Source organism: Hippoglossus stenolepis, chromosome 16 (genome assembly GCF_022539355.2).
Source record: "Hippoglossus stenolepis isolate QCI-W04-F060 chromosome 16, HSTE1.2, whole genome shotgun sequence".
Lineage (NCBI taxonomy): Eukaryota > Metazoa > Chordata > Actinopteri > Pleuronectiformes > Pleuronectidae > Hippoglossus > Hippoglossus stenolepis.
In genome coordinates this window covers 8,015,687-8,039,005 of record NC_061498.1, presented here as the reverse complement: position 1 = coordinate 8,039,005, position 23,319 = coordinate 8,015,687, and the positions used below count along the sequence as shown (strand labels likewise).

Genomic DNA, 23,319 nt, shown 5'->3' with positions numbered 1-23,319 from the left:
TGTTGACAAAATAAGGTTTGGCTTCACAATCGATTTAGTGCACCAAACAATCACATCCTGAAACGTCAGACAAACGAGGTTTCATCAAAGATAACATGAAGTCAAGTGTATAATAAAATAGCATTTATTTGATGCAAACTCTGCTTGAGTAAACTGAACACATTTTCACGTTTACCGGCGTATCTGTCATGCTTAAAGATGCATTATCATGATTGACCATCTTAGAAGTGCAACACTGTAACATGGGGGATTTCTGGTGTCCCTGAACGTCCTCAGACGGGCAGGAACACGCGCACAGTTTAGGATCGATCGGCCTTTTGAGGGCTCCACGAGATTGTGAAGCCGACCAGGACAACAGAGAGCAGATGAGAGAACTGCCATGAAATCAGGGCCATTTAAGGCAGTATAAGAAAATGAAACTGTACTAATGAAATAGCAAATATAATTAAATATAAAACTGTTCAGGCATTCAGAATGAAAACTTCACACAATTAATCTAGTTATTCTTTTAAGCTGTATGCACCTATAAGTTCAATTAGCTAGTAGATTGTATGCAGGGCTTCATTTCATCAAAAATCAAACACAGGAGAGAACTAGTCCACATTGGACACGGTTTTTCTATTCCTGCAAGTACAAACATTATCTACTTTGGCCTCTGTTATCATGTGTTATAATATCACACATGAAGCTCATACAAAGTACAGTACAGTAATCTGCTACCGGGGTACAGTCGAGCCAAATTGTCCATAGTCTGTGTCCTCTTCCATCATACAATGACAGTTTGAATCTCCACCTCCTCTGGGGTGGTGATGACATATTCCTCCTGCTGCTGCACCACTTGTATTCCCTCCTCCCCTGCTTCCTCGGTGGTAACCATAGTAACTGTTCCGTCTGCCATCTCCACAGTCTCCGTTGAGGCCAGCAGCGTGCCGTCGCTGATGGCGGAGGCCAGCGTCATGGCCACCTGCTCCGTCAGGCTCTCGGGCGTAGCGATGGTGATGGTGTCCCCGCAGTCGGAGATGGTCGGGCCCTCCTCGTCCACCGCCACGTTACGCACAATGATTTGATGGCTGCCCGTGCCGCCGGCGCTGCGGGACTGGTTGACAATCCGCTGCACCACTTTCATAATGTGGTTTCCCATCTGGCAGGGGAGAGGTTTGATATGATGCATTACTTATAAAAACAACACAAATATCACTAACAATTATATATAATGTATTTTAAATAAGTGTAACAGTGAGAAAGTTATTATATAACACTGAGATGAACACCTTTACATGTGTACTGACCTCATTTTGGCCGTCTTGAATGAGTGTAACTTCTTCTTCCTGCACTTCCTCGTCTGTTTGAGTCTGGAGAACGAGACGAGCAGATTAAATTAGTAAAAGAAAAGCTGCATACTCCTACAAAGTCAGCTACTGCCTCAACCAGCTATTTATTATTACGGTAGTCCAAGGGTTATATAAGTGGTTAACTCTTTTGTGGCCCTCTCCAGCCTTGTTAGCCTTCTCTAAGCATATTATTCACTTGAGCATGATCAGATATTGACAATTCTCGCCTCCCAGTATCGTGTAAACTAAAATTCACTGAAACCAGTATTTGTATTTCAGTCCATATATGTAATCAGATGAAAAATCAGTTGCAATGTAAACTACCAGAAATCAGGTTTTCTCCTCACTGATGATCCTGAAATGTTGTGTTCAAACTCCCTGCACTTGGCAAAGGAAAGATTTGAGTGATTGGTTCCCAAACAGCAAACCACTCAAAACCCCAAAGATCTGATCATTCTGTACAAAGTGTGTTGCACTCCAATCAGTGATGTAACAGCATGTATTTTGCTATTAATTAATAATAGATAATACTTGCCGATACCAGGGGTGGGGTGTGGACAGGCTACAACACGCTTCAAAGCTTGAGCACATAGACTGTGTTGTTGTTTTTCTCCACTCAATATGAGGCAACCACTCTTCCCCTTTGCTCTAATCCCTGTGGCGCTCACCTTGATGATGTACTCCTGTGTTTCTGCCACCACAGAGGAGAACTCCACCAGGACAGCATGGGGGTCCTCTGAGATGATGGCTGCTGTAGCCAGGCTGTCCACCGACGTCTGTTCCTCAGTTACTTCGACCTGCGACTCACAGGAATCGTCGTTATGGCAGCCTCCTGGTGGAAATCAAAACCAGCTCGCTTTAGGACCTGTTAATACCACTTGCTTTAAATAATAAAAATGATTTATTTTGATTTCCATCAATCACACTGACCTTTAGCACGCATGTGACGATTGAGGGTCCCGTGCTCAGCAAAACCCCGTCCACACTTTTGGCATTTAAAGGGCTTCTCTCCGGTGTGATGGCGAATGTGTCGCACCAGAGAACCTTTCTCCCTGAAGCCTCTCAAGCAGAATTGACACACATAGGGTTTGTCCTCACCATGAGTCCGCTGATGTACCTGCAAGGCATTCTGAGCAAGAAAAAGAAGGGTTAGGAAAAAGCTCAAAAATAAACAAACATTAATATCTACAAATAGTAGTTGTCACTTACACTGAACTCACCTTGGTTTTGTATCCTTTGCTGCATCTGCCACAGTTGTAGGGTCTTTCGTCCGAGTGGGCCCTCATGTGCTCACGTACGTGTCCAACAGTTTTGTACAGCTTACCACACTCACCACACTTATATCTCCTCTCACTGACGTGAACTTCCATGTGTTTCTTCAGCAGGTAACCAGTCAGAAACTCTTTTTGGCAGAGTGTGCACTTGAAAGGCTTATAACCTGTAAAGAGAGACAATATTTATCTTTAGGGCAGTGTCCCATCAACAGCTTTCTTTTAAGTGATTGTTTGATGGTTACATAAAGCATACAGTGAGTCTTTGTCACCAGTTGTGGACCTACCCAAATGGCCCTTGACATGAAAACGGAAGTAGTTTAGTCCCTTGAAGGAGCGATTACAATGTGGACACGAGTACAATTTTGGCACATGACTGTCTCCATCTTCGGTTTCCTGAAAAATGGAGAAGGTCAGTTAAATAAAAACAATGTTATGAAAATAGTCTGCAAAAGTGGATTATGATTAGGAACAGTTGCCTACCTCTGTCTCCATCTCCATCTCCATCTCCACAAACTCCTCTTTAACCTGGATCTCTGTGACCCCCTCATCAACATCAGGACAGTCAGAGATTTTTTCCATCTCCTCAGTTTCCTGTGAGGTCTCCTCAACTACTGTTTCCTCCGTCTCTAGTGCAATGCCAGAGTTGATGATGGCCTGGCAGATGAGGTTGTCGCCTGCTGCTGCAGCTGCAGCCAGTGCTTCGGCCTGAGACTGCTCCACCACCACCTGGACAGGTCAACAACACATAAAGAGAACAGGTTGGATGGGGTACAGGTAAATCTGAAAATATCTAACAAAAGCCTGATTGGTAAAAGCCCTCACAGGATTTTTTATGAACCCACTTTCTCCACACACCTGTTGCTCCTGCGTCGTTCCATCCACCTCCATTGTGAAGTGGACCTCATGCAGAACCTCTTGGGAACCAGCCTCTACCACGCTGACGACAGCAGTCTGAGCCTCCACCATCTCCTGCTCCTCTGGCTGCTGCTCCACAACCACCACCTCCTGCTGCTGGACAGCCCCTGCAGCATGATCAGCTTCGACACCTGCTCAATGCACACAAGCCAGTCTGTGACTAAATGGACTGTCACTCACTAATCTGAATCTTTTCATTCAATACAGTACTACACAATGGACTATGAAAGTGAAACCCATGTAGTTCCTGAAACAAGAAACAACTTTTTCAAGTCACAACTCCTCCTGTATGAATCTGACCTTTCTGTGCTCCATCTTTGCTGACCAGGATCTCCTTGTACTGAACAAAGCGGATCTTCTCTGTGCAGGGTGTGAGGGCCTTCAGGTGTCTGGTGAGGGCCCCCGACTCTCTGAAGGACTGACCACAGAGGGTACAGCGATATGGACGCTCATCTGTAAGAGAATAGGAAGAAAGCAGCATTATCATTACGTCAAACTTAGAGGATATCAATTCAATACAAAGCAGTGGCTAGGTTTGCGCTCTGTACCAGTGTGACGACGGTTGTGGCGAATCAGGGAGCCTTTGGTACGAAAGGAGGTCCCACACAGGTCACATGAGAAGTTCTTCTGGTCACTGTGGGTTTTCATGTGAGTTCTCAAGATGTTTGTCTGTTGGGGGGGGAAATAGAGTCAACACTGGCAACATATAGTAAAATAAATAGACGGCCTGACATCACTTATCTCATGATATTATAAAGTATAACATCTTTTAATAAAGACAAGTAAAAGTGTGACTCACTGTTTTAAATGTCTTTTCACACAGTTGGCAAATGTAGCGTCCATCTTGGCTGAGTTTGTAAACAAGCTTGTCACTGTCAGCATTGTCAGATATGGATTCTTCGGTCCCATCTGACTGGTCAGTGACTTTAAGGGAAGCTGTTCTTTTCCTGCGACCTCGACCCAGCAAACCGCCGGTTTCATCTGAATAAAAAAAAAATAATCCAAGATCTAATTCCCAGGTTGAAACAGAGCGGACCGGAGCTGAATGGTATCTTAATTAATTATTATTTAATTAATCATTTTAATTATTTGCTGATATAATTTTCTTAAATGAGTTGAGATGATGCCTTTCTTTGCCTCACATGGTTGTAACTTTGGATGAATCAAGCCACCTTGTCAGTTAAGAATATAACTATTCTGACATATTATGCACTAAACAATCTACAATGAAAAGCCCCACTCAATAGTGGTGCAACTAACAAATAATTTGATCATTTCCGCTGCACATCTATTAACCATTTGATTTGTAACCTTTAAGAAATATCACCATGATTTCCTCCGGCGCATGGTGATGACATCAAATGTCATGTTCTGTTTGGCCAGCAGCCCAAATCTCCAAAAATGTCAATTCACGATTATGCAAAGCTTCATGCAGGAACGATTTGCTGCAGGGCTGGTGTATTAGACTTCGTTGGTTTTAGCTGGGTGTTCGTAATAAACTGAAAAATAAGAGTATTCAGTAGATTGTTAGCTGCGGTCCTTGTGTTGACCCACCGTGAGTGGTCTTCTCTGGCTCATCCGAGGATGCACCTTCAGCTGTTTTCCCCTCAGAGGACGTGGTCCCGATGGCGGCAGTAACCTAGCAAAACGCAGGGATCCACATTTGTCCCACGTCTGCAGTTCACAGTGCTCAATGCACAGTACAACAAAGCAACACATCACCGCTCGTACCTCCTGGCTGTTGTTGTCGCCTCCGCGGCTGCTCTCCTCCCGCCGGCAGCCCTGGTGCAGCTTGTGCTGGATGAAAGCTTCCAGCGTGGAGAACTCGGACTGACAGCGTCCGCACCGGTGCACGTCCTCATCTGTGGAGACACACAGACCAAAGCTGTTTACACGAGGTGAACTTTCGAACAGCATCAGTGCTGCAAGCTACCAGCTAGCTCACGTAAACACAAACACTTTGCTGGACTCCTGACGCTGCGGCGGGGAAGCCCAGCTGCTAACTGCAGCTAGCTGCTAGCAACGTTTCGGGGTGGAAGAAGTTAGCAAAGGCCCAAACGCTGCGGCCGCGGAGTGTTAGTGTGGGCGGACTGACCTTCGTCTCCCAGCGTGGTCTGGATGGTGATTGTCTCGGTGCCGTTCTTCGTTTGCTCTGTTTCTGCCGTAAGATTATTTTCTACATTCATGTCGTTCGAATTCTGCGTCTCTGTCGCAACGCTGCTCCGCGGAGGGAAAACATGGCGGATTTACGACCCCGTAGTCATAACAACAAGGAGAGCGCGTGCGTGCGTCTCCCCACAGGCAGAGAGGAGGAGAGAAGAAAATAACCGAACTGATTTTAAACTTTAGTTTTACTTTAATCATCTTAATATCTTTAAAATGCTACAGCTTCCTGGTGCTAATGCTACTTTCCTAAATGTATAAACATACGTTTCTCCACATTGATATTACAGCCGGAATAATTGACACATTTTCTACAAGAACATATTCTTTTATTTAATTGTATTTCTTTTCTATTTCCTTTTCTTTTAAATGTAATTTGAACATGTTCTTATGTTACTTCAAATCTGTTATCTTATATGAATTACATTTTTTTAGTAGTAGTAGTAGTAGTAGTAGTAGTAGTATCACTACTATTGTTATTATTATGCAAAGCATGTGAGCTACCAAAAGACAACATGTGGAGGTGAACAGAGGAAAACTGTGGGCTATTCACGACACAAAGGTAAACAACAAACACTTTACGGCATCAAATATGGCGTCGCACTTCAGCGGTGTGCTGCAGTTGACAGATCTGGATGATTTTATCACCCCCTCTCAGGTTGTGAAATTTGTTATAACACGTTGGAACGTTTTATAACATTATACCCTTTTCCCACGTAGTTAGAACCATTGACTCAGGTCGCATTGAAAAGCAGCTAGCAGCGGACAAACATACAGAAGTAGCCGACATGTTTACTAGCTGTTAGCTGTTGTTGTCGTCGGTGTCTGTTGTGTAAGAGTAAACGAGCCGTAACTTAACCCCCCCACCACCACCGACTGAAGGTTATATTGTTGTGATTTTAACTACTTGGTTTAAGTGTTACCGGTAAAGTGAGGCTGACCACTGTCGAGGCGTAAAAGCCGAGAAGGTTTAAAACGTCACATGTATGCAGTTAGCTTGCTGCTAATGCTAGCTCTGATGTAAGCACCATGAAATAACATGGTTGGTAATAACGTGGTTTAGTTGATTTAGGTAAGTTGTCCTTTATATTAACAGACAATGCAACACTGCAGCTTGACTTACTGAGTTCAAATTGTAAAGCTGAATGTCCTTGGTAACTTTAAAGCAGGTATTTTATCATTTAATATCATTTAGTTTATCACCTGACTTATGTGGCAGTGACACTGTTAATTTGCCTTTTTCTGTCTTTTCTGATAAAAAATGTGTCGTCACTCTCTGTCCTCTTTAAGCTCTATGAAGAAAATAAAATGCTGCTGGATCTGGGAAGAAACCTATATCTCTCTATCTGTCATGGTCTATGTTTGTTTGTTGTGTATTTTATTTTCTATTCACTTATTTCCTTCTCTTAGTTCTTACTCAGTTCTCCCAGGTGCCTTTGGATGTTGCTGAGATTATCTTGATCATAAAATTCTTTAATAAAATGAAGCACCAGTTGTTTTATAGTTTGATGTTAACATGTCACTCGTTTTCTCTGTTTCGCAGGAATGTGTCAAACCTGTGAAAGTAGAGAAGAAACAAGGTAAATCTGTGGCCAAAATTCAAATAGAGGATGATGGAAGTTACGTCCAAGTCAACCAGGTGGGTTAGTCAGGCCTGAAACAAAACCTGTGTGTGAACTATTATAGTTGTAGTAGCGCAGAAACAGTTATCTTGAAGTCATTTGCTTTTATGTCTGAAGGATGGTGGGAAGAAGAAGCTGGAGAAAGCAAAGATCACACTGAATGACTGTTTGGCCTGCAGTGGCTGCATCACCTCAGCTGAGAGCGTCCTCATCGCGCAGCAGAGCCACGAGGAGCTTTTGAAAGTGCTGCAAAACAACAAGGTACAGTTGGATACATGCGTTGGAATTCTTGTGTATGATGTGTCTGCCTTTTGAAAAATGACAGTGAACATTTTGTGTGTCAGGCCGACGTGACTGATCAGAAGGTTGTGGTGGTTTCGGTGTCACCACAGTCCAGAGCCTCCCTTGCAGCACACTATAACCTCAGCAGCGGTGAGGCAGGCACGAGACTTACTTCTTTCTTCAAAAGCATTGGTGAGTTCAAATATTCCTTTTTTTAATTCTTACAACTCAAAGCAAAACAGGAAATGAAAATAATATGAATTGATTCAGGCAGGTACAGTGTTCACTTGAATATTTATTTTTCTTATTTCATCATTTGTGTTGCAGGGGTTCATCATGTGTTTGACACCAGCTTTAGTCGGACCTTCAGCCTGCTGGAGAGTCAGAGAGAGTTTGTGGAGCGGTTACAGAGGAAAGAGCAGGACAGCAAAGCCCTGCCCATGCTGACATCTGCCTGTCCAGGTATCACACTAAAAACCCTAAATGTATAATGTCGGGATAATGTATAATGTAATGAGGTCAAAAAGTTGCATCAGTGGCTTTAGTGTTATAATACTTCCATGTTTTTAATGTTTGTACTCAGACCATCAGCAAGACAGCGTTCCAATATGTTTGTGTGCGTGTTTTATACAGGTTGGATATGTTATGCAGAGAAGACCCATGGGGAGTTCATTCTTCCATACATTAGCACCACTCGCTCCCCCCAGCAGATGATGGGTTCACTGGTTAAAGGATATTTTGCTGAACAACAGGTAAAGTTGTGGAGGAATTACGGATGTGAGAGTTAATCCCTGGCAATTCCAGTGCTGACATTGGACTGCTGGGAATAGAATACAGATTACTGAGTTGCCATTGAGTTGTCTATTGTGTGTTGTTAGGGTCTGAGTCCACAGCAGATCTATCACGTGGCAGTAATGCCCTGCTTTGACAAGAAACTTGAAGCCTCGAGGTCAGACTTCTACCTGGACAAAGCTGAGACCAGAGAAGTAGACTGTGTCATCACCTCTGGTACAGAAACTACTGTCACGATGCTGTTCGTGTGTGTGGATGTGCAGTATCTTGTTTTTTATTCTTTCCATTGTCTCATACAGGAGAGGTTCAGAAAATGCTGGAGGAGAAAAATGTGTCCCTTAATGATGTGGAACCTGCAGCCCTGGATACGATGTAAGATCTGTACCATCTTTGCTTTTTCTCAGCCTGTTGTTTCTTTCAAAATAAGCCATAGGATGAATTTCCAGAAGAATGTTTGAACTCATTCTCACACACTGCATTTTCTTCTTTACCCAGGTTCAGTAGTGTTTGTGGAGATGAGTTCCTGAGCCATGCAGGGAGCGGTTCAGGCGGTTACCTCCATCATGTCTTCACCTATGCTGCCAAGCAGCTGTTGGGAGAGGAAGTGAAGGAACTCACCTACAAGACCCTCAGGTGAATCCAGTTCCAGTGCTCGTTATATACATTCTAACATTTTAAATAGCCTCACAATAGCTTTTCATGGTGAATAATAATGTGATGGGGTATAAATCCTCTGCTGCAGGAATAAAGACTTCCAGGAAGTGACTCTTGAGAAGGATGGAGTGGTCCTGCTCTCCTTTGCTTCTACGTACGGCTTCCGCAACATCCAGAATCTGGTGCAGAAACTCAAGAGGGGCAAGTCGCCTTATCACTTCGTGGAAGTTATGGCCTGTCCATCAGGTAAGGAGAACATTTCCAAAAACCTACGCAGCATTAGTTTGCCACATCAGAGAAGTACCACCATGACACTGTGGTTATCATCACTGACAGTAGGGACTTCAGTTTGCAAGGAAACATAATTGTGATTCTCTTTACGTCTTGTTGATATTCAGGTTGTCTAAATGGTGGTGGACAGGTGAGGGCTTCACCTGATCAGAACCAAAAGGAGCTCCTCCAGAAGGTTGAGGAGCTCTACAAGGCAGAGCGCCCCCTGTTGCCAGGAGACGATACTCGCGTTGCTGAGCTGTATCAGTCCTGGCTCCACAGTGTGGGGGAGGAGAGGGCCAAAGAGCTGCTGCACACACAGTACCACACAGTGGAGAAGATGACCAATGGACTCACTATGAAGTGGTGATGAGTGACACCAGAACCGTCCACAAATGACATTTTTTGTCTCAATTGCGCAGGAAACTTGGTTTTACATGGACAAAGTTGAATATAAGCAGATTTGATGTGTGCCAGGAATCTTTTAAACCACTTTTCTCTGTTTCCAAAGCCTGAGCACTTGGCACTGTGGAAGATCAGGGCATAGATAATAGATACAACGCTGTGCCAAACTGAATTATGTGGATGATGATGTACTGATTGTGCTCTGAAATGTATGAATAGTAAATAATTATTTTGTGTGGCACCTGTTACACTTTGAAAATGGGAGCTGAATTAATACACAGCAGAATCATTCCTTGTGTATTTAACCTAATGATTATACATAAATATATATATATTTTCGAGAAACTTTATTTAATTGTAACCATTTGTTCGTAAGAATCTGTCCAACTCAATAAAGATTCAGACTGATGTGTTATGTCACTGTATAAACTCAAAATGAGGATGTAAACTCCTGGGATGAAACAGCAATTCACATTCATGGTCATGTACACTGAATCCTTCTCTACCCTTATGGTGGAGTTTATAACATATCACATACCTGCCACTGTCGAAATGACAGAGAAATGGACTTTAATTGTATTAGATAGTAAATTAATTCTCTAGCTTTCAACCACACAAGTTATAAAAATGAGGGACTGGGAAAATACTCATACGTCCATAATAAAATGAGTCAAACTGTTAAATGAGAAAGCAGTGACAAGGTTTACAGACAGGAAATAAACAGGAGAGCAAACGTAGATATCAAGGAAATCAATTCAATTTAGACAAAGACATTAAGCTTATTATTCCACGGAAATAACATATTAATGAAGCAATAAATAAATTAAAGAAAAATAAGTTGTGGGAGAGCAGCATTTTTAAGGGAAAAGTTTGACACTGGCTTTTATAAGAGGGTCACCCAGGAATATAAATTTGTTAAATCCAGGATGAAACTGGACAATACTGGGCCAAATATGGGATTATTTGGGGTGGATTTTTGTTATTATAGCTTATGTTTTCATCAGCATTATAGTTTGCCTTCAATTTTGTTATTTTTAACTCGTAACTGTGTTTTGAAAGGTGCTATATAAGGTTTATTATTATGTGTTTGTTTGCAGGATAACTCAAAAACTATACTCCACTGATTTAATGATGAGGTTAGAGGTTAGATAGACATGGCTGAAAATAAAGATTATAAAAGAAATGTGACAGAATACTTAAACGGTATCAAAGGTTTTAATATTACCAACAGTAATCCACTTAATTATAACTTTAAGGTGCTTCATTTGTGTTTTGCTGGTTTCTGCTGTACTCCATATTTGATACCTTTATTAGCTACACTGCAGATCATTTTAAACAAATCATATGATCATTTTAGAAACGTGATGCATTTACACAGATCGAACTTTCCCAGTGTATAAACAGTGTTAAAGCCTGGCAGGACAGTGCAAGTGAGGCAATGCTGTTGATCATTCCTTTAGGTTTGTGAAGTTTGGTGACCTGAGGTGAACACAACAGAAATTGCCCAACTTTGAACCTAAGCAGAAGTGTGATGTAGTGATACAACTAAGTGTGTGGTTGTGCAGGGCCTTCAAAATTAGCGCCACCTCAACCAGCTGCAGCCAAACGCTCCCGACACATTCGTCCATGATACAAAACACTTACTCTGCAGCATGAGTAGTTCAAATTTTGAATTCTTTTATTTCTACTGAATGGCATGAAATTTGTTTGATTGCTTTTTCCAAAGATCCTGAAGCAATAATCTGTGTTAGATTGCCCTCTACATGCAAAACAGAACTCAGGCTATCTAATGCTGACACACCAACAGGTAGAGAATGCCAGGCTCACAGAAAGATTTTAAATGAAGGAAGAATTGAAAAGCACCCGAAATCAAATTATATATCATAATAATTTAGCTTTCAAGCAAATATGAAAGACATGGAAGGAAGAAACATTCCAGGTCAGAATAAAACATTGATGTGAATATTAACATATCAAATTACGTTGTCAATTCACAGAAATTCTACACATATTCAAAGATTTGTTACTTTAAGTGTTTCCCTGCTTTGTTTCTCATTGAAACACTGAATTAAACAGTGGTTCACCTTGTGCATAATATATTACAACATACTTTCTAAAACTCTCATTTAACGACAAACAAACGCATTTCTCATTTAAAGCATTACATTTTTGCCCATACATTCCTCAAATGTCACCGATACCAGCCAATCAAATGAAATTCAATTAAAACAAAGACTGGGAAATGTGTAAACACATTAGTGATCAACAGAGAGATTAAAAACTGTGTGCTTGGATGAGAGTGAATGCAGAAAGTCTATTTGAAGTGGCTCTGAAGATGAGCTGCAGATATTTACTTTAGTACACTGTTAACAACTTGTAGTGTCATAAGCAACTGTTCAGCAACAATCAGCGGGACTGTTTGGGGCGTCACTCCTTGGGCACCCGAAAGTTGTCCTTTTCTTTCCGTAGGCTTCTCATGGTCTCAATCGGGTTCGTCTGCTTTACGTGATCTTGGACAGACTTCTCTCTAAATCAAAAATCAGAAAACAGGGGTCAATCAGGCAGCTTTCTTTGCGTAATTAGCTCTTAAGAAATTATAGTCTTCTAAAATAAGTAGTGTTTGATTGAGCTGTACACACTTTACTCTCATAAAGGGGTTAAAGGTGAATTCCTCGGCCAGAGTGGACGGAACAGTAGCTTCTCCGTTGCTGCATTTCTCCTGTAGAAACACAAACAATATATTGATTTTAACACTTAAGAGTGATTGATCATCTGATTGAGAAAATTACTGCTTAGATGCGACACGTGAAACAAATACCTTCGCCCATGCAAGCTTCTTCTGAATGACTTCATTGTCTGGTTCCACATGACGTGCAAATTTCAGATTGCTGACGGTGTACTCATGACCGCAGTAAACACGCTAAAAAACACACAAGAAGAAAAAAATCACCACGTTAATCAGTCTGATGTACAGCTTAACGATACTTTGTCAGTCGATTACATTTTTAAATCTTCAAATCACTTAGTGTAATAATGTCTTCAGTGTTCCATTTAGATTTTTAATAGCAGCTCCAACACTGACAAGTACAAATGCAGTACATTTACTTACTGTTTCAGGAGGCAGTCGTCCCAGAATCTCTATCAAGGCTTTGTACATCTGCTCTGCTGTACCCTCGAAGAATTTACCACAACCAGCCATGAAAAGTGTGTCGCCTGCAAGAAAACCAAACAGAACAGTGACCTCAGGGCATCGAAGGTGGCACATGACCGAGGGCTGACCGAGGGTCGTTACAGAGGCTACATAAAGACAGACTTGTCAAGCTCAACAGATTAAAGGGTTTTGTGAGTGTCTCATATGACCCAGTATTTACTTGTACTGTTCATCTGATCTAAAGGGTTATTGTTCTTATATGTACCTGTGAAAACAGCTGGTGGCTCAGTGCTGTTTTCCTTTGTCACATAGTAGCAGATGTGACCAGTGGTGTGACACGGTGTAAACAGGCATTTGACGCTGAGTGATCCAAGCTGGGGAAAGAACGACACCAGAGAGGACAACGTCAGTCATCTGGGGCTTGTATCAGGATTGTGGGATACCCAAGGTGACTTAAGGTGGTCTTACTTTGAAACTGTGGGAATTAGAGACTTTCTTTGTAAGAGCATCTACTCTGTCGTCTCCTCCATAGACCTTGAGTCCTGGCATGAGCCTCACCATCTTCTCATTTCCACTAGCATGGTCCCTGAGAAGAGAAAATGATCAACGTACTGTAATGCTTTGCCTCAGCAGAAGGGAAGTATGAAACAGGTATTCATCAGTTTGTTAACATATTAACAGGTTAGATCATGCGTTTGTAGAATTGTTTCTTAAATATAGTTATTGGTGAAATAAAACGTGACTCAACATGTAGCCTACCAGTGGTGATGGGTGGTTAGAATTGTTGTGAGTCTTACGCCATGTTTTCTAACAGCCTCCACAACCTGTCGAAAAGAAACAAAACACATTTAACTGAAATAACGGTGAAATGTTTAGTTGGTTAATCAATCTGAAGACCAAATACATTAGTATTAAGGGTTCTGTCCATATTGCCCTTCCCTAATGCATCATATAAGTTTACAAATGTTAATCACATGTTTGTATCTCATATTTTAATGTGTAAACTGACTAGTAATTGCTGCTGTTAAATAAATATAGTGTGACAGGTAGTGATGCATAGTAAAAAAGGAAAGAATACTCAGGTACAGGGACTTTAAAAGCGGTGCAGACTGTACTGGAGTCAATATAATGTGTGCACTGACTGTTAATGGCTCCACGGGGTCAACAATCGCTGCCTCTTTGGAGTCCACATCGATCAGCAGGTACATGTAGTTGTCGCTGAGAGCTGGGAGAAGTTCAACCTTCATGTTTGCTTGTTGCACCACCTTTGGTTTCCTCACTGCGCCGTGAAGGAGTGCCGCTGCCTGGGCCTGGACTTCCACAGGAGCTGCACCGGCGGTCAACGAGAGGGAGAGAGAGACACACGTCAGACAGACACGCGGACACCACCGGATACTCGGGTTTGACTCTTCAACCCTGTGCTGTCGCGACAAGACTGGCAACCCATGAATACCACTGGTAAACAACGTGTAGCTTCCACGCTAACTGTAGAAATAAGCGTTAAAACGTGTTAGCTAGCAGGAAAACATTGATCTGACGTGACCTCAGCAGACGTGATTATGTAAGCGGAAGTGTTTACCGACACGGGCCAGCTGGGATCATCCCTCAACTCACCACAACAAGGTAAACACGTTAGCAAAAACCCAAAATACACAACACCCACGTACACCAGGCTAACTAGCATGCTAGCTGTCAGTGTGCTACAGGGGGTAAAGCGTGCGGACGTACCTAGTTTGAACGCGGTGGCAGCTCCTATCAGAGCGCACGCACCCCGGGTCAAGGACTTGAATAACATCATAACAGCATTAGCAACCTTATCACATTCGTGTAAACCAGAAAAGTTTGGTTCTGGCTCACTTCCGCATCCGCCCTCTTTTCAATGCCGACGTCCCAGGCTCAACCAATCAAGCGCGGGGGAGTCGATCGTTAATAATCACTTTTGATAAGTTCGTTGTTTGCGTAGTTTTAACGACGGATCCACAAGGATGCATTAGAGCATATGAGAGGATTTTAGTTTATATCTTAGCCTCGATAAACAACTGGAAAATGAGATGTTATAGTTGTGATATGACCTTTTTTTTGTATTTGCTTGTATGTCCCTCCTGGCTCTCCGTAGGTGAATCATCTGTTCTTCGTGGGTCAAAGTTTACCTGAGCCGGAGTTGACTGCCCCTGAGCGGCTGTCACCTTCACGATCCTCCGCAATGACAGCGAGAAACATATCCCGCTTCTGGGAGTGGGGGAGGAAGATCATCTGCGTGGGGAGGAACTACGCGGATCACGCCAAAGAGCTGAAAAACGCGATCCCCACGGAGCCCATCCTGTTCCTGAAGCCGCCGTCGGCATATGTCACGGAGGGCTCCCCGATCCTGGTGCCCCGGTACTCCAGCAACCTGCACCATGAGGTGGAGCTGGGGGTGGTGATCGGGAAGGGGGGCACGGCCATCCCTGAGTCCGCCGCCATGGAGCACGTCGCCGGCTACGCGCTGTGCTTGGACATGACAGCCCGGGACATCCAGGACGTGTGCAAGTCCAAGGGTCTGCCCTGGACCCGGGCTAAAGCCTTCAACACCTCCTGCCCCGTCAGCGAGTTCATCCCCAAGGAGCGCATCCCCGACCCGGGCAACGTCACGCTGTGGCTGAAGGTGAACGAGCAGCTGCGGCAGAGCGGCTGCACCTCCCAGATGATCTTCTCCATCCCCTACCTCATCAGCTACATCAGCGACTTCATCACCCTGGAGGAGGGGGACCTCATCCTCACCGGGACCCCCAAGGGAGTCTCCGCCGTGCAGGAGCACGACGAGCTGCAGGCCGGGATCGAGGACGTGGTCACCATGAGCTTCAGAGTGGACAGACGAGAGCAGAAGTGACAGCTATGAAGAGGATACTTATCTAATCAGACTGATGAGAAAACTGTGATTTCACTGCAAACTTCTTTTTCAATATCTTCAATATGTCAGTGTCTGTGTGTATCAGCAGGGGGCAGTGCAGTGCCACACAAGAGACCACATCTCTGATAGACCCATACAGTCTATGGATAAATCTCCTGCTGCCATGTTCAGAGTTTGAACAGATAATCTCAGCAACATCTGGGCACTTGATGATGATGATGATCTGTTTCACTGTGTTGTTCTGTATCTTTTACTTACACCTAAAAGAAAATCATTCATCACACACCATCTTTGTCTTAGATCACCGGTATAGTGGAACTTTTACTCAAATCAAAGATGCAATCATATTTTGATAAAAAATGTTCTTGGAAATAAAGGGTAGGCATAAGTATGTCTGCATAATAAAACCATATATATACCTCTATTCTTTTTTGCTTTAGCTGGTAAATATGAGGCTAATATAACCACTTTATAAACAGCTGGAAATCTGAATCTATAGTAATGAATGAGAAGTTCTGTAATAATCTAAATCTGCAAAGTAACAAGTAACTGCAGCTTTAAGATAAATGTAGTGGAGTATAAAGTAAAATATTTCCCTCTGATGTGTCATGGAATCGAAGTATGAATTTACAGACAATGGGAAAAACTTGGTGGTGAAGGACAAGTGCAAAAAGTGTTTGTCCCTGTGAAATGTCGAGTAGAGATTTAAAATCAACTGAAATGGGGACGCTTACCTACAACTACCACAGAATTACAGACAATACAGTACTTGAGACAATACAGTACTTGAGAAAGTACTTAGTACTTAGTTACATTCCACCTCTGCAGGTAACATTTTTGCCAAAAGCAATATATTTATATACTTGAAGATGGAGCTGACAAAATAAAGACAATAAGTCATATCTATAATTTTAGATGTAAAGTAAAGATTAAGATTAGAATGATAATAGTAATAATATGTTGCTTTCACTGACGGCATTACTGTATTTTTCTGGCTTGTATATTTCTGATAAAATCCTTCTCACACTGCAGGATATTTCCCGCTGTCACTTTAAACAGCACAATCTGAATTAATGTGGTGTATTAGAAGTTAAACAGTTTATCCCTGTGGAGTTCAAGTTGAGAAAATAGTTGTATCAGTGAGGAAGCTCATGGGACTGATGGTTTGGCACCGTCCACCTGTGGTTCCTGTTTCATTTGGAACACATTGTGCTGCTTGTCGGATTAGCCGAGATGTGTTTTCCTCCCCAAGTCCGATGGAGTCACATTCAAACAGTGATATATTTATAACTGGATCACAGTGAAACGTGTCAGTCCGTCAGTAAAAAGGAAAAAGAAAATGTTATGACTTGTGTTAATGATTCAGTTCGTCCGGTATATTTTGGGCTTTTTCGGCCTTTGTGCCTTCACCATAACCGCGTTCTTCCAGGCCTGTTTAACATCTGTTCCAGGTTCAATTACAATTCTCCCACAGGCTTCCTTGTTTTTTAAGATCAATCAGAGTCCCCGTCAACCTGTCCCTGGCCGGTCTGCTGTAACCTGAGTCAGTGTACATCATCTCTCCAGGACACCTGCAGGGCACGTTATCTCCCAGGCTCACACTTTACCCAAACCCCAACCCTCAGGGGACTCCAGGTTCTACACGTCCATCATTAGAACAGCTATGACAGATTCAATTAGATTTAAGGTCTGAGAAATGTAGTTGTGACCTTTTTTCCACCCAAGCATATTAGAACAGAGTTAGAGCAGTGTAGGGCATAGCCTGTGCTCACAGGTGTTGTCTTTTATGAGATATGAATCATACTATTCATTGTCCCCGTGTGACTGAAGGTATTACACCCTTACAGATTTTAACAATGCCTTCAAAGCCGGAGCTCAGCTCTGGTTTAGCGTTCACCACGTGAAACGGTATGTTGTCATCGAGCAGGAGCCTTAGAAGGTGTATTTGACGCTCTCAAAGCAGTGGGGATTAGGTAGAGACCACAGTCACACACACCTACACACACACACCCACACACACACACACACACACACACACACACACACACACACACACACACACACACACACACACACACACAATGATGTCATTCATGACATGAAATCAAGCCAGGTGGTAACTGAGCCAAACACTGGAGACTGGAGGGAATCCTCTTGTAGACAAAGTAGATTTTCCACCACACCCTAATATTTCAGAAATAGGTGTAGATATAATGGATTTTCCATGTGAGCAGCAAGGATCAAACGATGCTGCTCCGTCCGTCCACCTCTTTGGTCCACACTGAAATATCTACACAACTATTGGATGGATTGGCACAAAATCTTCAGGTGACAACATTTTGACTCCCGTGGTTTTTAGTGTTGCCCTCAGGATCAATTTTAGCCTCATCATTGGTAATGTCTTAATTTTTAGCCCAGCATCATTTTAAGGTGAAAACTTTAGTTTGTCCAATATGTGGGTTTATAAAATACCTGCATGCCAACATGATAAACTTTGAGATTAACCATTATTAGTCTCACTATGGGGGGGATTTGCCATGTTATCGTAGTAGTAAGGGGAAAGTAAAAATAGAAACATCAATAGAAATGTAATAAAGTAATAAAGTAATGCCACTCAGAAGGGCGCATACATCCTCCAAGGCTCAACAGCCCCTTTAAATTCAATCTAGTTTCAGTACATTTTACACAGTCATCGATATCAGTTCTGTAAATGAGCCCGATTGTTTTCATCAATTATTCTTAGAAAAACTGTGAAAATGTTGAAAATGTTGAAAATGTTGACTTATGTTAACTAAGTTTCGTGGAAATCCATTTAGTTGTGTTTCTGTAATCTTGCTTACAAACAAGCAAACAAACAAACAAATGCAAAGGGGTGAAAACACAACCTCCTTGGCAGAGGTAATAAGAAAGCTAATAAACACACAAGAAAATATAAGAAATACCAAAATGAGCACTGCACTGTCTAATGAAGTGGATGTACAGTACAGTCCCAGAATTCTGTGCATGTGGTCCACTGCTATACCTGCACGTGCATCTTATTAGCATTACTCTGATATGTGTCGGCTGTAGGCCTCCAAAGCATCTGGATGCAAGAAGATCCAAACACTACATCTGCTGCGTGTGAGGGCAGAGGGGTGCAGAGATAGACTGTAAAACGACAGGACGGGATACACACATACAACACTTGAATGTGAGGCTTGTTTCACACCAACTGTGACATGCCACATGTGACATATTACCACAGACGTGTTAAAACATCTGTTTGTAGCCATCAGTCCATCAGTGAGTTTATTGCAGAGGAATCTATCATGTCAGAGGTGAATGGGTCAAATCTCCTGCAGGTTCACAAGGAAAATAACTTGAACATGAACACAGGCTTGAACATGTGAACACTGTTCAAATGGAGTCTCAGGGGAAGTTGGTTGTGTTGGGCTTAAGTCAGACTTTATCTAAAGTAGACACACATACACACAGTGTATAGTAAATATAAAATGCACAAATGTGGTGATACAGCGACTTTGTTAAATTAAATTTATATTTTTGGAATGCATTGAAGCACTGTCCATATTTAACAGTGTGGCAGTGTGTGAGTGTGTGTGTGTGTGTGTGTGTGTGTGTGTGTGTGTGTGTGTGTGTGTGTGTGTGTGTGTGTGTGTGTGTGTGTGTGTGTGTGTGTGTGTGTTTGTACTCGCTTTGGTTACCTCTTCAGGACCTCTTCCAGTATAAACAATTGTCTTGTCAGGACCAGTAGATCTTAAGGGGACCAAAGCCAACGAGGCCAAATGTAATTTCTGAGGTCCTCCTGTGTGTGTGTGCGTGTGTGTGTGTGTGTGTGTGTGTGTGTGTGTGTGTGTGTGTGTGTGTGTGTGTGTGTGTGTGTGTGTGTGTGTGCGTGTCTTCAGAAAATGACCATTTGGGATGGGGTGCCTCACTTTGTGTGCAGCCCTGTATGTCACGAGGCGGCGCACATGCAACCATTGGAGGGACTGAGTCAGAGTGGATGCATATGACATATCACATCAGAAAGACGTGCACCACATGGCCACGAAACTGATCTCATTTCACTTTTTGGAAAGTCAAAGCAACGACTGCACGCGTCTGCACTGGATACGTCTCCTCTTCTGTTCATGTGTCCCAATTCATCGGCATGTTTTGACTGGTTCAAACAATTACAATGCGTTCAATGATCCAGTTTCTTCCACTGAATGAATACGTGCGTGTTTGGGGTATTTGTAAAGCTAAAGCACAGAAAATCAAGAAGTTTTGTAGGATAAGCCATGAAGCCGCGATCTATTCTTGTAGGATAATGAATGGGATCTTTGGAAAATGAAAAGAAACCATGCATGACGGCCACGTGCAAGCTCCTTTCTTTCAGAGTGATTAACTGCACGTTGCGTGTTAACATTATGTTTTAAGACGCAGGTGGAAAACAAAGTGGGCAATGTACCATGGAGCATAATGTAGCTTTAACAACTAAGCACAGCGTTTGATTTGAGCATCTTTCTTCCACCAGTGTTTCCAGTAGAGTTGTATTTTTGCAGCATTATTCCTTCCATCCATTTGGCAGCAGTGTCTCAGTTAAGACCTCACCAACCAAGCGTAAGCATCTCTATAAACTCAAGTTTTCCAATCAAGGCCCAATGAGCAGACCATAGCCGGTGCATTGTCGACTAAAATGGCAACAGTAGTATGTGCTGAAACGTGTCCAGAAAAACGATGTTGTAAAATCCTATTGTAAAACATCTTAATCCTGTACTTCCCCTGAAAAGTTCCTCAATTTATGTTGAGCTACCATGATCATTCGAAAATCTCCCAACCCCGAAATTACTCTCTCATCAATTAAAGCTGCAGTCACAGTTTAACAAGATGCTGCGAGGCCCAAACCACAGAGGAGAGGGAACAAAATCCCTGAGCATTTCTTCCTTGAATCGAAGGAGACTGCGGTACGGGTGGAAAATGTGTGGAGGCCTCGGTATGAACCGTCTTCATTTGTGGCTGCTCGATGGGAAACCACTTTTACACTCTAATCCTACTTTTCTATCTGCTGCGCAAAAAAATCATCCCCCCTTTTCCTTCAGCGCAGAGTGGTTCATCCTTCCTTCAGAGTGTTTCTAATTAGCCTGACATGTGCCCATTATTCCCCAAATAAGAATCACCACACAAAATATACATCCCTCCGTCCATCACGCCATATCTCAGATAGTCACAGCGGCCTGTAACTCAGTCCATACTGGACGATTTCTGTTCATGCAAACAAATCCACAATGGTACGAGTCGATGGCATGCATTGAATTGTGGGCGTGAGTCCTTGGGAGCTTCCGAGCAAAACAAATTGCTGTTCCCATGAGAACGGAGGAGCTAGGAACCTTTAGTTTATTGTCTTTGAGTTGTTTTAGAGCAATTCTAACCAAGATTCCTTTGTCTTTTTATATGTACACATTAACTTTTGGATTGGATTCAATTACACGGGCAGATCCAGGAATTTTTATGTGACTCTCTTTAACATTGTGAGAATGTTTTGTGAATTTCTCAAGTAATTATGCAGAGTTCTTGATGGAAAACACAATATTTAGGGGACTGATATCTAGGAGCAATTTAATGTGGCTTGAATGAATTGTTGGGGAGGTATGTGACCTATGCTCTCACATTTTAGCTATTAAATATATAAACTTTTAATAAATATTTTTCAATTGTTTTATTCTGCAGAGTTGAATTTCACAATAAACGTATTAAGACAAGTTTAAAGACATTCAGGTTCTGCTTTTTTAGTTGTATTTTAAAGTCCTGGAACGGCAACACCCCTGTACTTTAGAATCATGTATTTTGTGAATTACTGTACACCTAAAATATTGTCGACAGAGTCGTAAAACACGACTAAATGCTGGTGGTGTCCACGGATTCCTGTGGCAACCACAAGTGGAGGCTGGCTGTTCATGAGCTCATATGTGCAAACACAGACCAGAGCCAATATTTTCAGACTTGTTTGCTCAGATCAAGTTATAGTTCAGTGAATGTGCAGTAGATCTTCACGTTCCACTCTTAGGGAAGATGTATTATCAATCATTCCTCCGTTTTTCTTGCCCGTTCTTTCATTCGCCTCAGTTGGATTTCTCACATCATTACCAGTGTTAAGTGACAACGGTGGATTATGTTGAATCTCCTGCTGATTTAACGAATGTAGTCCTGCAAATACTGTCACTAACATCTTTGCCAGGTGTTGGGCTGGCACAGTGAAGAAGAAAAAAATCAGTATGACTGGTAATACAGAGTAATAAAAGTTGGCACAGATGAAGTGAGCCGAGCACATTTAGATTTTAGTGAGGCCCACTAAAAACTACTGCCAGACCTATAAAAAATAGAGGGGATATGAGTTAAATACTGAGTGGAATTAAAGGAGGCGAGATGTATGGAGGGAGCCAGAGCCCTGGGTGTGTGTGTGTGTGTGTGTGCGTGCAAACTAGCACAAATAAAGACAGCAGCATGCTATTTTTACACTCACGAACCACTTAGAATTCCATAAACAAAGCTCAGTCTTAATCGATTTGATTGAAATTTTTGCGTTTAATCATCGGTTGCAAGCACGGATTTCTCCTTTTTCCACGCATTGTTATGAGAACATCTGCAATTCAGTCAGTCGGAGCATATTTCAGTTCTTAAGTGGGTTCCATTTTTGGTTGTTCCACCCAAACAGATGCTTTTTTTTTTTCTCTTCTTCTTCCATACGGCACAATGCACCATGAAAGAGAAGAGCTCTGCTGCTAATTCGGAGCCCGGAGAGGAAAGAGGGGGCTTTTCTGGGTGAGCTGACATCTCTCATAATTAAAGGCCACAGCGTACGCAGACCTCAGACGGTACATGTGGCCTCACTGTGTGGAGGTGGCGAGAGGAAACGCAGTGTGAGAGAAACCGACGAGAGGAAGGAATGATTTCTCTCCGGTGACAGCAGGAGAGAAAAAAGTTAGATCTTCATGCGAGAGAGCTATAAGGTTAAAGAGGAAATACATATTGTACATATATTTTTTTTTTTCTGATCAAAAGTGCTTTTTAAAGGTCCAGCATTTAGGATATATCGGCAGAAATGAAATATAACATTCATAAATATGATTTTTCATAAGTATGTATTCACCTGAAACTAAGATTCATTGTGTATTCTTTAACTTTTGAGCCTTTATGTCTACACTAGGAGCAGGTCCTCTTCCCAAGGGTCTGCTTTGTTTAGCGTCATGTTTCCAAACCAAACACTTCTTTACATACATGATGTCAGTCTACAGGCGGGAGCTAAAGTTGCATGTCTCAAGGTAAAAGTTAACATCCTCACAATTTGATGATCTATGTAGAGAGCAAGGGGAAAAAAGTTCTTCTTTACTACTTCTTATATATACATTTTTGGCATTTTGGCATTTATTTTGATAGATACAGTGAAGGAGAGACAGGAAACAGATTGAGAAGGAATAGGGAGAGAGACTCTCAGTAAATGTTCAAACTGTCCCGGAGTCAGACCAGTGACCTGCTGATGGAGGACGTGTCTCCACTTCCTTCCTCTATCCAGAAATGATGCCAAAATATCCAG

The 23,319-nt window shown here is 42.4% G+C and overlaps 4 protein-coding genes across 5 annotated transcripts; 2 read left to right on the top strand and 2 right to left on the bottom strand.

Moving 5' to 3' along the window:
• Positions 1–108: 108 nt before the first annotated feature.
• e4f1 (E4F transcription factor 1) lies at positions 109–5,787 on the bottom strand. The gene is made up of 14 exons (XM_035180772.2): positions 5,616–5,787; positions 5,252–5,382; positions 5,075–5,159; positions 4,320–4,501; positions 4,069–4,189; positions 3,821–3,973; positions 3,461–3,651; positions 3,086–3,331; positions 2,890–2,998; positions 2,552–2,769; positions 2,262–2,460; positions 2,000–2,163; positions 1,290–1,352; positions 109–1,141 (listed from the first exon to the last, which is right to left on the bottom strand). The coding sequence occupies exons 1-14, from the start codon at positions 5,704–5,706 to the stop codon at positions 767–769; spliced, it is 2,328 nt and encodes a 775-aa protein (XP_035036663.2). The 5' UTR covers positions 5,707–5,787; the 3' UTR covers positions 109–766.
• Positions 5,788–6,232: 445 nt separating this feature from the next.
• On the top strand, positions 6,233–10,116 carry narfl (nuclear prelamin A recognition factor-like). Its single transcript, XM_035180785.2, has 11 exons — positions 6,233–6,341; positions 7,227–7,322; positions 7,423–7,566; positions 7,650–7,779; positions 7,915–8,049; positions 8,221–8,339; positions 8,466–8,595; positions 8,679–8,751; positions 8,875–9,012; positions 9,122–9,279; positions 9,432–10,116. The coding sequence occupies exons 1-11, from the start codon at positions 6,276–6,278 to the stop codon at positions 9,671–9,673; spliced, it is 1,431 nt and encodes a 476-aa protein (XP_035036676.1). The 5' UTR covers positions 6,233–6,275; the 3' UTR covers positions 9,674–10,116.
• A 1,249-nt stretch (positions 10,117–11,365) lies between these two features.
• On the bottom strand, positions 11,366–14,752 carry hagh (hydroxyacylglutathione hydrolase). Of its 2 annotated transcripts, none has more exons than XM_035180792.2 (9): positions 14,588–14,752; positions 14,002–14,186; positions 13,619–13,683; positions 13,328–13,445; positions 13,125–13,233; positions 12,818–12,921; positions 12,527–12,628; positions 12,348–12,427; positions 11,366–12,235 (listed from the first exon to the last, which is right to left on the bottom strand). In XM_035180792.2, the coding sequence occupies exons 1-9, from the start codon at positions 14,655–14,657 to the stop codon at positions 12,136–12,138; spliced, it is 933 nt and encodes a 310-aa protein (XP_035036683.1). In that variant the 5' UTR covers positions 14,658–14,752; the 3' UTR covers positions 11,366–12,135. The 2 variants fall into 2 exon arrangements, with proteins under 2 accessions (XP_035036683.1, XP_035036684.1); XM_035180793.2 differs by lacking the exon at positions 14,588–14,752 and adding an exon at positions 14,439–14,504.
• On the top strand, positions 14,159–16,161 carry fahd1 (fumarylacetoacetate hydrolase domain containing 1). Its single transcript, XM_035180801.1, has 2 exons — positions 14,159–14,482; positions 14,976–16,161. The coding sequence occupies exon 2, from the start codon at positions 15,063–15,065 to the stop codon at positions 15,726–15,728; it is 666 nt and encodes a 221-aa protein (XP_035036692.1). The 5' UTR covers positions 14,159–14,482; positions 14,976–15,062; the 3' UTR covers positions 15,729–16,161.
• The last annotated feature ends 7,158 nt before the right edge of the window (positions 16,162–23,319 follow it).

Coding starts and splice junctions, on each gene's coding strand:
- e4f1 (XM_035180772.2), bottom strand. CDS start 5,706: ATGAATGTAGAAAATAATCTTACGGCAGAAACAGAGCAAACGAAGAAC. Junction 5,160..5,251: donor GCGACAACAACAGCCAGGAG/GTACGAGCGGTG, acceptor GCGTTTTGCTAG/GTTACTGCCGCCATCGGGAC. Junction 3,332..3,460: donor GAACGACGCAGGAGCAACAG/GTGTGTGGAGAA, acceptor TGACCTGTCCAG/GTGGTGGTGGAGCAGTCTCA.
- narfl (XM_035180785.2), top strand. CDS start 6,276: ATGGCGTCGCACTTCAGCGGTGTGCTGCAGTTGACAGATCTGGATGAT. Junction 6,342..7,226: donor ATTTTATCACCCCCTCTCAG/GTTGTGAAATTT, acceptor TCTGTTTCGCAG/GAATGTGTCAAACCTGTGAA. Junction 8,752..8,874: donor CCTGCAGCCCTGGATACGAT/GTAAGATCTGTA, acceptor TTCTTTACCCAG/GTTCAGTAGTGTTTGTGGAG.
- hagh (XM_035180792.2), bottom strand. CDS start 14,657: ATGATGTTATTCAAGTCCTTGACCCGGGGTGCGTGCGCTCTGATAGGA. Junction 14,187..14,587: donor TGCCACCGCGTTCAAACTAG/GTACGTCCGCAC, acceptor CCGCCGGTGCAG/CTCCTGTGGAAGTCCAGGCC. Junction 13,446..13,618: donor CTAACCACCCATCACCACTG/GTAGGCTACATG, acceptor TTCTCTTCTCAG/GGACCATGCTAGTGGAAATG.
- fahd1 (XM_035180801.1), top strand. CDS start 15,063: ATGACAGCGAGAAACATATCCCGCTTCTGGGAGTGGGGGAGGAAGATC.